The following is a 15,222-nucleotide window of genomic DNA, read 5'->3' as shown; positions in this document are numbered from 1 at the left end:
CAGCGCTTATCACCAAGCAAGCTCCCTTGCTCAGAGATTTTGAGAGAGCCGAGATTGCAGTCTCTATAAGGGAAGTTACCTCACAGTTGGCTCAGTTGTCAGTGGAGCCGACCTTGAGACAGAGGATTATTGTTTCTCAGCTAAATAATCCTTATTTGGTCGAGAAGCGTCTATTAGTAGAGGCAGAGCAAGGTGAGGCTTTCTCCATATCCTCTGATGATGGACTTACATTTGATGGATGTTTGTGAGTGCCAGAAGACAGTGCAGTCAAGACAGAGCTTTTGACTGAGGCTCACAGTTCTCCATTTACTATGCACCCTGAAAGTACGAAGATGTACCAAGACTTGAGGTGTGTCTATTGGTGAAGGAACATGAAGAGAGAAGTGGTAGACTTCGTCAGTAGATGTTTGGTGTACCAGTAGATGAAGGCACCTAGACAGAGGCCAGCAGGGTTGTTGCAACCCTTGAGTATGCCAGGTTAGAAATGGGAAAGCGTTTTGATGGACTTCATTACAGAATTGTCCAAGACTCTAAAGGGCTATATAGTCATTTGGGTTGTTGTTGACAGACTCACGAAATCAGCTCACTTTGTTCTAGGAAAATCCACTTACACTGCCAATAAGTGGGGACAGTTATATATGACCGAGATAGTGAGACTGCATGGAGTACCTGTATCTATCGTTTCTGACAGAGATGCTCATTTACATCGAAGTTCTGAAAAGGACTTCAACTTGCATTGGGCACGAGGTTAGACTTCAGCACAGACTTTCACCCTCAGACTGATGGTCAAACGGAGAGGTTGAACCAGATTCTGGAGGACATGCTGCGAGCTTGTGTGCTAGAGTTTTCAGGGAGTTGGGACTCCCATTTGCATTTGATGGAGTTCGCCTATAATAACAGTTATCAGGCCACCATTGGCATGGCGCCGTTTAAAGCTCTGTATGGCAGGTGTTGTAGATCTCCTCTTTGTTGGGGAGAGGTCGGTGAGTAGAGACTGCTAGGCCCTGAGCTAGTGCAGACCACTAATGCAGTCATACAAAAGATTAGAGCTCGTACGTTGACAGCACAGAGCAGGCAGAAGAGTTATGTTGATGTGTGGCGTAAGGACCTCGAGTTTGATGTGGGAGACATGGTTTTTCTGAAGGTAACACCTATGAAGGGTGTTCTGAGGTTCGAGAAGAAGGGGAAGCTAAGTCCACGTTTTGTAGGGCCATTTAAGATACTCGAGCATATTGGCCCTGTAGCTTATCCTTTGGCGTTGCCCCCATCATTTTCTGCAGTGCATGACGTATTCCATGTCTCCATGCTGAGGAAGTATGTCGCAGACCCGACGCATGTAGTTGAATACGAGCCATTACAAATTAATGAGAACTTGAGCTACGATGAGCAACCTGTTGAGATTTTGGCAAGGGAGGTCAAGATGCTCCGTAATCGAGGAATTTCACTGGTCAAAGTTCTTTGGCGAAACCACGGAGTTGAAGAGACCACATGGGATAGAGAAGATGACATGAAAGCCCAGTACCCCGAGCTGTTCGAGGATTAGAACTTTCGAGGATGAAAGTTTTTCAAAGGAGTGAAGATTATAACACCCCAAAAATTTGGGATGATTTAGTTTCAATTATCTTAAGTGTAATTATTGAAATTTTGGATATTTTCAATTAATTGACTTATGAATTTTTTTATTTTTACTAGACATTAAGAAAATATCTAATGGTGGTGGTGCTTGGGAGTTGTGTTAATTGGATGTATTTGAGGAAACTTGATTAATTACATTTTGGTTGTGTAATTAATTAAGTTTTGAGGATATATAATTATTTTATTTGGATAATAAAATTGATAGAGATATTTGTTGAAGATAAAGATAATTGGGTTGAGGAGAGATAAAATTGAATTATTTGGTTAAAGATAATTGTGATATTTTATTTGGGAAAAAAATTGATGTGATTAGTTGATTTTGAATTTAAAATGAGATTTGGTGGGTTTTAATTGAAGAGAGAGAAGATTGGTTTTTGTTGGTTTAAAATAAGGAAAAGGAAAGAGAAAAATAATATTGGTTATTTATTTGTGTTTAAAAAAGGTCATTGGGATCCGTGCACCATTAAACCATTATTACTATTATATTATATTATATTATATTATATTATATTATATTATATTATATTATATTATATTATATTATATTATATTATATTATATTATATTATATTATATTATATTATATTATATTATATTATATTATATTATATTATATTATATTAGATTATATTACATTATATTATATTATATTATATTATATTATATTACATTATGTTATATTATATTATATTATATTATGTTATATTATATTACATTGTATTATATTACATTATATTACATTATATTATATATTACATTACATTATATAACATTTATATATTATATTATATTATATTATATTATTAATATATTTTTCCTTTTTCTTTTCTCTTTCTCACCAAAACCAAATAACATAACACCGCACACAATAAAATCTTAATTACATAAGAAATAATGTTGAGAAAAATACCTCAAAATTTTGGGGAATATAAAAAGTTTGCATAAGATCAGACCATTAAATAGTCACTTTTATGTTATAACATCGTTAGCGTTTTAAAACCGACTATTTATTTTAATTTGATGACCTAGGTAACTTAACCTTAATTCTGAGTTAACTATGAACTCTTGTTCACATAGGATTATCCTTAGATTTGCATAGGTGAGGGCAGCTCATAAGTGCTGGTCCAATCCGAGTGGATAGTTAGGGACATAGGGTATAAGATGGAATTCACTCATGACCTCTTAAACAATGGGTCACACTCTCTCATTGGCTCTAAAGGGATTCAGTTGTGTAATGCCCCAAAAATTAAAATAATTTTTTAAGTTAATTATTTTAATTTTGTTTATTTAGGTTTAATTTAATGTGTGTTATTTTGAAGATTAATTGGTTCTTTTGTAGAAATTGGAATTAATTAAATAAGTTGGATGTTATTTAATTAAAGAGTGGAGATTTGTTGACAATTTGATAATTGTATGCATATATGGATACACATATAATTAGGAAAACTTACAAAAATGTAACAAAACTGTAAATTATTTACGGCTCGTGTAACAAAGCCCATAAAGTTATCCATTTTTTAAATATTACAGGTTTGCCCTTCCATCTTTCTTTTCTTCCTTGCGATTCGTCTTCCTCTTATTTCGTCTTTCCCGTCTTCTCCTGCGATTTCGTCTTTCTTCTTTTCTCTTTTTCTTTTCTACGATTTCTTTCCATCATCTTTCTTATTTTTCAATTCTTTATTTATGTCGTTTAATCTTTCCATCATTTTTCTTCTTTTCCTCTACGTTTTTTTCGTTTCGATTTCTTTCCATCGTCTTTTTACTTTTCCTCTTCTTTTTTTCACTATGATTTCTTTCCATCATTTTTCTTCTTTTCTATTTCTTTTTTACGAGTTTACATTTACATTTGGGTAACCAAATCTAAACGACTGTGTATAAGACTGTGTACAACAAAATAGCAAAATCTAAAAGATCGTATATAAAGAATCTTGAAAAAAAATCATTTAAATTGGAGTAGTCAAATGTAAACGATCGTGTAAAAAAAATAAAAGATTGTGTATAAAGAATCTTGAAAAAAAATCATTTAGATTGGAGTAGCCAAATGTAAACGATTGTTTAAAAAAGTAAACGATCATGTAAAAAAAAAATAAAAGATTGTGTATAAAAAATCTTTTAAAAAAATCATTTGGATTGGAGTAGCCAAATGCAAACAATCGTGTAAAAAAATAAACGATCGTGTAAATATATTTAAATGATCGTGTAGCAAAAGAATTAAAAAAATGTGTACCAAATTTTAAAAAAAAAATCAATTAGATTTGAGTCCACAAATCTAAACGATCGTGTAACAAGATAAAACGATGAAATTGAAAAGATAAATTGTAGCTATATCTAAACGATCGCATTGTAGCCATATCTAAACGATCGCGTATAAATTATAGTCATATCTAAACGATTGCATATATATTGAACCATATCTAAACGATCGCATATAAATTGTAACAATATCTAAAAGATCGCGTATCAAACAATAACCAAATTTAAACGATCGCAAATATATTATGCGCGTGTTATTAACGGCGTGGTTGACGGGGCATTTTCGGTATTTTACATGGTGGGCCTCTGGGCTTTTTTCGTTTTTAGAATTGTTCTATAGGGTGTAAATATTTTGCCGCTCTTTTATAATTTTGAAAACACCCCATATAATTATGAGGAAAAGGAAAAGATAGTTATATTTATTAAAATATAATTAGTTAAGGAAAAGATATTGCATTTTGGAAAGAAGAAGATTAAGATATATTATTTGTTGAATGGTAATTATTTGAAGAAAGGATATTTATTGAGAAAGAAAAGGAAAATAAGAAAAAAAAATTAAATTTTGGAAATTATAATTATTTGTATTAAGAAGAAGAAAATAATTATATTTTTTGAAAATATAAATATTTGTAAAAGTATAATTATTTGATGAGAAAGATAAATATTGATTTGATGGGAAATTAAATTGAGATTGAGAAAATTTTAGATTTATTTGATTGGATAGAAGATTTAAATGAATAGAGAGAAGATTTAATTTTATTTGGAAAAGAATTAAAAGGAAAAGAAAGATATTATTATAAATAATAATGATATTATATTATTATTATTATTAATTTTATTTAAACCACCTCGTTATCTATGCAATTCATTTTTTTCCCTTCCTTTCTCAAAACCCTAGCGCCGCTAGACACTTTGTCGTTGTCTGCCACCGTTCTTTTCCTCCAGTTGCTGGATTTTTTCTTTGTCGTGAACCATCGAGCGCTACCAGGTCGTCATTCTCCCTCTTCATCGACGAGGAGTTTTTTGTCGAAGTTAGTCGTAAGCCACCACACGGATTCATCACACCGTCTGCACCTCTCCTCCATATCGTATGACCGCCGTCATCCTCTATCATGTTTGTCGAAGCCCTCCTCCTTCGATGCCAAGCGAGCCATTTGAAGAAGACCAAAAAGAGTTGGCGCGTTGATCTGTTTTCGTTCGAGTCGACCTCATCCGAGCCATCTTCTATTTTCCAATTAAGTCGAGCCACAAGCACCCCTCTTCGAGTCGAGTAGCCACCTTGCTAAGCCGTATGTGAGCCGCCCAAGTTAATCGGTTCTCCTTCCCTTTAGTCGAACCTATTTGCCCTTTTTTCACCTATTTTGAGCCACATTTTGATGAGTTTTATTGGTTTTTTTATTGGGTTTTAGGTATACCCATTAAATGGTATTTTTTTGCTGAAAAATAAATTTATTTTATATTTTAATTTGGATTTTTTCCCCTCAAGGTTCATTTGGATAATACTTTGGAAAAGTAATCAGTATATTTTAATTTGGATTTGTCTATTGGAAAGCTTTAACTGTGATAGATAGTGAATAAACGTTTAGTTAATCTCGAGGTAAGAGATTCTACTACTGGATCTTCAAACTAAATTTAAGAGACTGCATGTATTTATGGTTATGCACTAATGGTAGCTAAGATGCATAATGCGATGTTATAGATGATGATTGATATTATGTTGATGATGATCACTGATATGTCTATGATGCTTATGATACATGATATATTAATCACATGCTTAAAGACGTTATGATTAATATTCATGTCATGTTTATGATGATGTTACATGCTTTTGGATTGTTGTTTGTCTGTTAACTTTGTCTGTTAAATTTTTTACCCCACCTATATTATGATCCTACCTATGGGGTCTCGCACGACTAGGGGTGTTCCTATAGGATTACTTGCAAGATTTAGGGGTGTACCTATGGATCACATGCATGGTTAGGGAACAATTATATTGTGTATATGGGGTCACTCGCACAACTAGAGGTATTCCAACGGGACCACTCACACGATTAGGGGTGTACCTACCTATTACATATATGTTTATGGAGTGTGTACCTATGATCACTCACACAACTAGGGGTGTTCCTAGGGAATCACTCGCATGATTTATGGGTGTTTGTATGGTCTTACTCACCCAGGTGTGCTCCATTGAACATATGACGTTATGATTATGTTTCTAACGAAAAGTTAACAATTTACCTAACGAGACTAGTAATGGGTCCCTTACTGGATATATTTATATTCTCACTCTTTTCTATGTTTAATATTTCAAGTTAAGGTAGAGAATTTGGAAAGCTGGCGAGCGACAGAAAGGATTTGTGATATGCTAAAAGGGGACACAGTTCAACTTTCGCGTCTATTTATATGTTTTTTTAGTATTTTAAATTTTAGACATTTTACTTAAGATTTTTTCTTATTTATTTATTTTTATTTTCTTAAAATTGTTAAAACCCGGGAGTCACGTTTTCAAATTATTTTTGTTAGTTTTGATAATTTTATGTTTTGTAAGCATATTGATTTTATAAGAATTTTAGTCGTTCGTCTTTTTAAGAAAGTGTAAACTGTTATTTGTCTTTTGAGTAATGACCTTAACTTAGTTTAAAACTTCGAGTTGTTACATATAGGTTGGATCTTAAACCAATTATTCATTATAGGATCAATGGCACTTAAGAAACAAGAACTAGGGTAAGACGATAAATTGACCTAGCGAGATGGCGAACAACATATGAAGGGTTAACTTACTAATCATTGTTATATCAAGTAGACATAAATAAATCTATATTGAGGGGAGTGCAAGTACAAGACTTTAGTTGAATTACCCGTTAGTTAATGAACGTTGGTTAGTTTGGTCTAAAAGAGTTTAGCTAGTTAATCTCAGATTGTTGAAACACATGATCTATAGGTCTACTAGGTCCCTCTACTAGCTCATTACGGTAATAAATTTTAGAACAAGGTGGTCGAAAAATTTAAAATAGTTTGAATTAATTTCGTTAAAAATATTTGATATTATTAAAGAGCTTTTTAGAGATAAAAAATATTTAAATAAGATTTACCAGTAAATTCAAATAAATATTTGAATCAATTCAATTGGATTGATTGGGATTTGATTTAATATTAGTTAATTAGATTAATTAATATTAAATAATAAAATAATTAGAAAATTGATTTTTAAAAAATCAATTTAAAAATCAAATACATTGAAATTTGTTATGAAATAAAGAATAAAGAAGCTAAGTAAGAACAATGAAATGACACAAAAGAAGAATAGAGAAGAGGAGAAGTAGAAAACAATTGAACTCAATTGTAGTATGTCTTACAAAGGCACTACACACTTCTATTTATAAGATATATCATGATATAAGTTACATTATGGAATTCAATGACATGAATGTTATAACTATTGGGGTTAATGCCCTAAATCTCGTGGTCTTCTAATTTGTAATTGTATATATTATACAAACTTTTTATTTATATCTAATAAAATAAAACACTTTATTTTATTTGACATTTAGTTGCATTAACCCACAAAACTAATAAACTAACATCCAAGGTTATCTTATGTAATTTAAACATGTATGTGGAGATATACAAGTGGATCATGTTTAAATAATAACCTAAATGGTTTGTAGTAAATGGATAAGGTCCTGAGACTATTTACAAGTGTGTCATATATACTTGAATTTTATGTGGAGACATAAACATGGATTAAGTTCAAGTTAATAGCCAAAATGGTCTATAGTGTATGAATAAGGTCGGGCGCCTTATTCTGGATAAACACTATGGATGTGGCCCGCTCCATAGTTAGTACAAACGATGTAATCCTGAATCGTTCATGTAGAGACATGGGAATGGGAGTATCCTATGTAAATGGTTTGCATAAGACTAGAACCACGAATTAGTCACTTTTAGTTATAACACCGTAAACTATAAACTGACTATTTCAATTATGATGATCTAGGTAATTTGATCTTAATCCTGAGCTAACTATGAATTTTTGTTCATTCGGTAGTATCATTAGATCTACATAGGTGAGGGCAGCTCAACATCGCTGGCCCAATAAGCCTCCCATTTCAGGGATAAGATTGAGTAGATAGCTAGGGACATAGGGTGTAAGATGGAATTCACTCCTACCCACTTCTGGGATAGTAGATAGGTTGTTCCCTTAAGGATTGAATCCAAGTCTTGAACAAGGGGCCCCACCTTCTCATTGGCCTGAGAAGAATTATGGTTTATAGGTTGGACCTTAAACCAATTGTTCAATAGTGGATCAGTGGGTCTTAAGGAGCAAGATGTAATCTCGGGGGTAAAACGATATTTTGACCAAGCCAAGATTACGAACAACCTGTGAAGGATCGACTTACCTATCATGGTTATATCAGGTGGACAGAAATATATCTATAGTGAAGGGAGTGCAACTAAGAGTTTTTAGTTGAATGACTATTTAGTTAACGAGTGTTGATTAACTTTGGTCTAAAAGAGTTTAGCCAGTTAATCTCGGATCGTTGGAGCTCATGATCTATAGGTCCATTAGGTTCCCCTACTAGCTCATATGGATTCAACTAAGAACAACTATGTTGAAGTAATTCGAATTGTTCGAATAAAGATAAGAGAGAGAAACCGACAAATATATATAAGATATAAGTCAGTTTTGTGTTTAAATATGATTTAAATAAATTTGAATATAGATTCATATTTAAAAGCTTGAAAAGTTTAGAAAACGGTCAAAAGTCAACATGTTGATTTTGAACTTTGACCGAATATATATTCAAATATGATTTGATTTTTAGAAAAATGAATACGGATTCATACTCGGGAGGTTAGAATTAGTCAAGACGGAAAAAATAGTAAAAAGTCAAAAAGTTGACTTTTGACTAAGAAAAGTCAAAGAGTGACTTTGACTTAAGTTGGTCAAATGACCAAAAATACCCCTTTGGCTAATTACTTTATTAATCAATGGTTAATGGGAAATGTGGCAAATTATTATGAATTTGAAGCCACTAATTTCATTAAAGAGTTAATGAATTGATTAGGTGTTGATAAGATATAAAATAATATACATGCAAATTTGCATGTAAATTTCATATAAAACTTCTCATTATCGAATGAGAAAAAGAGAGGTTTTCTCTAGAAAAATACCTAAACGATTAACTCCCATCTCTCTCCAAAATTCTCTTCGCATAACCGAGTCCCACAACTCCGTTCTTGGTTCTGAGCATAGTAGGTCAGCTTGGTGGTTGTCCTTACTCGTGATTTTCAGGAAGAGAAGAAGTTTTGGACCAAAGAAGAAATTGAGAACTACAAAGGTAAGTACATCGTTTACCTTTCTCTTTCTTCGTTCCGGTTCATTACATGGTCGATGTATGTTAACTTCTAAATCGTTTAGATGCATATAGCGTAAAGCATGATCCTTTAAATTTCGTTGCTGCATGTCTCTGCTTAGTTTTTTCCATCAGAAACAAATGATCTTGAGATTGTTAAAGATCAAATATATTTTTTAAAAAAAAAAATATTTCCCTTCTCTTAAAAGTAAATGAAAAAAGATTGGGTGAAATTTTTTTATTTAATCCGTAAATTTGATAACAAAAAATCAAAGGGTTTTTAAAAAAATATAACAAACTGACAAAATATTTACATTATATAGAACAATTTTAAAAACAGAAAAAGCTCACAGGCCTACAATGAAAAATGAAAAAAATGCCTCATTCAACACACGATTAATCGACCACACGCGCAAGTGTAATTCTTATTCTAAACGATTGTGATACGTGATCGTGTAGGTAGTATCAACACGATCATGTATTTTTTTCAATGATGAAAAAAATACTTCAAATCTAAACGATCGTGTTGACTATGGTAAGCGATCGTTTAGATTATATCTACACGATCTTGTTGTTTTAAACAATGGAAAAAAGACTTCAAATCTAAACAATCGTGTTGACCGTGTTAAACGATCGTGTTGACTATGGTAAACGATCGTTAAAATCATACCCACATGATCGTGTAGTTCTCTTTAAATGGTGGAAAAAGAGCTTTAAATCTAAATGATCATGTTGACCATGCTAAACGATCATGTTGACTAGGTAAGTAATTGTTTAGATCATATCCACACAATCGTGTAGTTATTTTTTAAACGATGGGAAAAGGGTTTCAAATCTAAATGATCGCGTTGACCATGCTAAATGATCGTGTTGTCTAGGTAAATGATTGTTTAGATCATATCAAAGTGATATTTAAACGATCTTGATATTTTTGGACTAGGCGCTAGAAGAAGAAAGAGAAGATGAAGAAAGAAAAAGAAGATGAATAAAAATAGAAGAAAGAAAATCTAGAAGAGGAGCTGAAGAAATCTGTAAGAAAAGATGAATAAATCTCGAAGAAGAAGAATAAAAAGAAGTGACAAATCATCTGCAATATCAAGGGCAAATATGGAATTTGTGAAAATATTTTACCGACTTCATAGTTTTTTTCATTTTTGTTATATAAGCCATAAATATTTTGGTGTTTTGTTACATTTTTTATAATTTTCCAAAATTAAAACTATTTATAAAATATATTAGATTCTATCGATTTTTTTCAATGTAGATCGATAGAATTTTATTTATTTAATAAGTTTGATGTGAGATTCTAAAGATAAAATATGATTTTTTTAAAATGAAAAATCATTTTCCCTTTTCTTTGAATGTCCATATAAGGTATGGATTTTTCACTAATATTTAGTTTTTTTTTATTTAATGATTTAACCGTAAAATTCATCGGAGAAAGGGTTATGTTCACACTAAAGAAAACGTAGGAAAGAAAGTTTTGATGTTGTAAAATCCTTCAAATTAAAAAATATTTGTTTAACATCCTTTTAACTACAATACTTTTGTAAATAATTTTGAAACTACAATATTTATAAAAAAGTTTATAAAACAAAAATCATATATCCAATTTTGCAATTTATAAATAATATTTTAAAACCTTATCGATATACAAAAAGTAAGAAAAAAATGAAAATAACAAAGCAAATAATAAATAAGTATACAAAAATTTCATGAGATCTTTAGAATGAGAGCCCAAATAGTCCATAAAATTTTAGGGTGCGTTTGGGGGAGGGAAAGAGTTATGGGGGAAAATGATTATAATAATTCTAGGATTACGATAATCTTAGTGTTATGATAATATGTGTTTGGGGGAGAGATTATGATAGTAGTGTTATAGTAATATGTGTTTGGGGGAAGGATTATGATTGTAGTAATTTAAAAAATAATAATAGAATTTAGATTGGGTTATTTAGGTAGGGTAATGTAGGGTTGTAAGAAAGTAAAAATAGGATAAGATAGGGTTATTTAGGGATTGAGATTATTTATCATATTCTTTGGGCCAAACCGTGTTTGGCCCAATTTCCTAATCCTTTTCCCCCTAAAACCCCACCCCAAACACACCCTTAAGGATGAAACTAATTAATGAGATGCAATTGGATTGTTAAAAAAATGTAAAAAAAAAAAAGAAAGAAGAATCTACAATATATGATTTGATGAGAGACCTGATATCATATCGCTTGATATCTCTTTTTGAATTTTGAATTTAATGAATTTAATATAAATTTAGGTTGTATAAGTCGACCACCAATCACTAAAAGGGACCAAAGGGGAAAAAATAAATGTTTTCTAAACCCTTTTATATAGATTTTATATAGTTTAGATTTTGAATAGATAAATAGATTTATATATTTTAGGGTTTTTAGGGAAACTTTCGTGACTTGTATAATAAAGTCCATAAAATTAGCAATTTTTTAAATGTTCCAAGTTTGCCTTTCCATCTTTCTTCTCTTCCTGTCAATTCGTCTTCCTCCTATGATTTTTTTCATCATTCTTCTTCTTTTCCTCTCCTTATTCCTGTGATTTCTTTTCATCATCTTTCTTATTTTTCAATTCTTTTTTTACGTCGTTTAATCTTTCCATTGTCGATCTTCTTTTCCTCTTTTTTTTTTTCTGCTACAATTTCTTTTTATCGTCTTTTCTTCTTTTCCTTTTTTTACGTGGAACGACTATGTATAAAAAATAGCAAAATCTAAAAGATCGTATATAAAAAATTTTGAAAAAAATCATTTAGATTGGAGTAGCCAAATATAAACGTTCGTGTAAAAAAATTAAACGATCATGTAAAAAAATAAATAATCGTTTAGACAAATCTAAACGATCGTGTACCAAAAGAATTAAAAAAATTATTTAGCCAAATCTAAACGATCGTGTAAACAAATCTAAACGATCGTGTAAAAAAAATAAACGATCGTGTAAAAAAAATAAATGATCGTGTAACTAAAATTAAACATAACCAAATTAAACGATTGTGTAATAAAATTAAACAATAGAATTAAAAAATAAATAAATTGTAGTCATATCTAAACGATCGTGTAACAAACAATAGCCAAATCTAAACGATCGTGTAGCAAATATATTATGCGCGCGTTGTTGACTTCTTGGTTGATGAGGCATTTTTTTTGTATTTTAAACGGTGGGCCTGTGAGCTTTTTCCGTTTTCAGAATTGTTCTATACAGTATAAAATTTTTGCCTCTTTTTTATATTTTTGGAATGATCCATATTTTTAAATAGAAAAAAAAACCTACACGCTATAGAACAATTTTAAACAAGAAAAAGTTCAAAAGCCCCCAACATATGAAATAACAAAAATATCCCGCGGATAATTAGATACGTGCACGAAAAAACTTCTAATTTAAACGATAGTATAATATAGTTTAAAAGATTGTTTAGATATTAGTAAATGGTCATTTGAATCTATCACTTGTCTATCTATAATAAATAATGATAATGTTATCTGGGATAGATGACTCATCGTTTAAATATTGGTACTCCTCTTGCACCAAATCAAAATGATAGTACCATCTGCTATCTGGTAACCATGATCGTTTAGATATTGGTACACAATCATTTAAATCTTGGTAAACGATCATTTAGATATTGAACACGGTAGTGTAGTGAAAAAAAATATTGGTACATGATTGTTTAGATCTTGGTAAATGATCTATCACTTAACTATATGAGATAGATAATGATAATGATCTATCTTTGTCTATGATAGACGATTGATCTAAATATCATTTAAATATTGATAAACGATCGTTTAGATATTGGTACATGATAGTGTAGTGAAAAAAGATATTGATACACGATCGTTTAAATCTTGGTAAACGATTTATCACTCAACTATATGGGTATATAATGATAATAATCTATCTCTGTCTATGATAGACGACTAATCGTTTATATTTTGGTATACGATCATGTAATGAAAAAAGAAGATGAGAGATGACGAACAAGGAAGAAATACTGGAAAAGAATATGAAGAAATCACGAATAAGAATAGCTGGGAATATGAAGAAGATACACATGAATTAAATACTCGTTCAAAGAAATCGTGAACAAGGGCAAATTTGTAATTTTTAAAATAATGGTAATTTCATGATTTTTTTTTTTTTTTTTATAGAACCGTAAATATTCGAGCATTTTGTTATATATGTGAATAAATTAATCAATATTTTAATTAATTTTGTTTGAATAAATTAATCAATATTTTAATTAATTTTGTTATTTAAAATATTTTTTGGGGGTAAAAACCATATTTTTCACGGAATAACCACTGCATTTCTCATCACCTTCAAATTTGATTACTTACTTCAGCAATGAAGCTGTTCGCTGGTACACTAAACGACCGTTGTTTTCGAATTGGCGAGTAGACACACAACTTCAGTTTACGAACAAACCCTAACCCAGCAATTGGAATTTGGAAAGGCAAGCAGAATGATTGTCCGGACTCCTCCACCCAAGAAGCAACGATCCGATGTTACGTCTCTCCCCGATTCCTCACCGGCAGCTGCCTCAGATCTGCCACTCGTTATCTATGAAGACCCTCTTCCCTTGGTGCCAGCAACGACGCAGCCAGCGTCGTCTCACCTGCCCTCTGACCACATGCTCTGCACTTACCAATGTCGCCAAATGGTTCGCAAAATTACTTTCCTTTCCTCTTCTCGAATGAGCCTGGGGATCGGTATTTGTTCATTTCCTTCTTTATCTTTGCATGCTCTAGTTGGTATTCTTATGCTTGGTACTCCCTGATGCATTTGCGGCTTTTTGATTTCTTTTTAGTACATCATATATCATTATTCTTTTTGTGGTAAACCCTAGATACTCTAGCTTACAATGAAATGACTAGATTTGAATATTAGGTATGAAGGAATTAAGGGGATGAGATAGATACTTTTGGCTTGGGAGAAGCACATTCATGCACGGCTATACTTGAACACGATCTGTTCTATAGGTTGCACAACTGTGTCATTGAGTTCTAAGGAGAACGGATGTCTTAGTCTGGAGTCCTAACCCTTTGGAGGGTTTCTCTAGTAAATCGTTCTTTAGGATTTTATTGGATCCTTCTCTTGCTGTTGCTCGGGCTTTGATGTTTTATGGTGGATTAAGATTCCAAACAAAGCCAAGACCTTTTCTTTGGTTTGTGGAAATTTAGATGACAAGATTCCTGTTGATAAAAAGAAATATCAGTGCCTTGTGGGAAAGTTGATTTACTTGTCTCACACTAGGCCTAACATCTCCTATGTTATGAGTACAGTCAGTCAGTTCATGCAGGCTTCTTATGACAACCACTTGAAAGCCTATGGGTAGTTACGATTTATTTTCTGAAAAAAGAACAGAATTTTTTATTGATTTAATGAAAAAAGACTGATGCTCAAAATACAAAGAAAAAGATAAATAGATGAACACAATCCTTCTAGCATAATATGTAAGAACTAAGATCTTGAATAGAATTCTCCAAAAGACTTGGAGAATCCAACCTCATCCTTTTTCAACATATTCAAGATACTCCAATTGTTTTATCCTCCAATTATTTTGACATGAACTTCTAATCTTGTTTGTTTTTCAGGTGAAATCAGATTTCTTAGATGCATTAAGCAATGCAGAGAAGCAAGTTCATGATTATGAATTGAAGTTGGGTATGCTAAATGAGAACCTCTCCAAAGTTGGTGAGTAGTCACTAGTCAGCGTATAATTTTATCTTAGTTGCTGGTGAAGTGAGTGTAGTTCTATATTTTTGGAACATAGAGTCTGCTTAAAGATAGGAACTTCGGAAAAGGTAGGAATGAAAAAGAAAGTGAAGAATACTTGAGAAATATGAAATTTGTTAGAAATAATGGGCTTAGGTCATGATGAAAGCCCATGGGCAGTTAAGTTTTAATGTACCATAATTTTTTATTCTTTTAATTAGGCCCGTGTTGCCTA

At 31.6% G+C, this 15,222-nt stretch overlaps 1 protein-coding gene across 3 annotated transcripts in view; it reads left to right on the top strand.

Annotated features, from left to right (window-relative positions):
- The first annotated feature begins 13,609 nt into the window (after positions 1–13,609).
- LOC103499375 (mitotic spindle checkpoint protein MAD1) overlaps positions 13,610–15,222 on the top strand; it is a 42,662-nt gene continuing 41,049 nt past the window's right edge. For 2 of the 3 annotated variants that reach the window (XM_008462372.3, XM_051090776.1), the window contains exons 1-2: positions 13,610–13,932; positions 14,867–14,966. In XM_008462372.3, coding sequence (XP_008460594.1) covers positions 13,735–13,932; positions 14,867–14,966 — 298 coding nt within the window. In that variant the 5' untranslated portion in view covers positions 13,610–13,734. Of the gene's footprint in view, positions 13,982–14,866; positions 14,967–15,222 lie in introns of all 3 variants that reach the window. The other variant, XM_051090777.1, reaches the window with a different exon arrangement.

The sequence above is a fragment of the Cucumis melo genome, chromosome 10, assembly GCF_025177605.1.
Source record: "Cucumis melo cultivar AY chromosome 10, USDA_Cmelo_AY_1.0, whole genome shotgun sequence".
In the NCBI taxonomy this organism is placed as follows: Eukaryota; Viridiplantae; Streptophyta; class Magnoliopsida; order Cucurbitales; family Cucurbitaceae; genus Cucumis; species Cucumis melo.
Note: the sequence above shows the minus strand (reverse complement) of the source record. Positions and strands in the feature narration are given on the sequence as shown.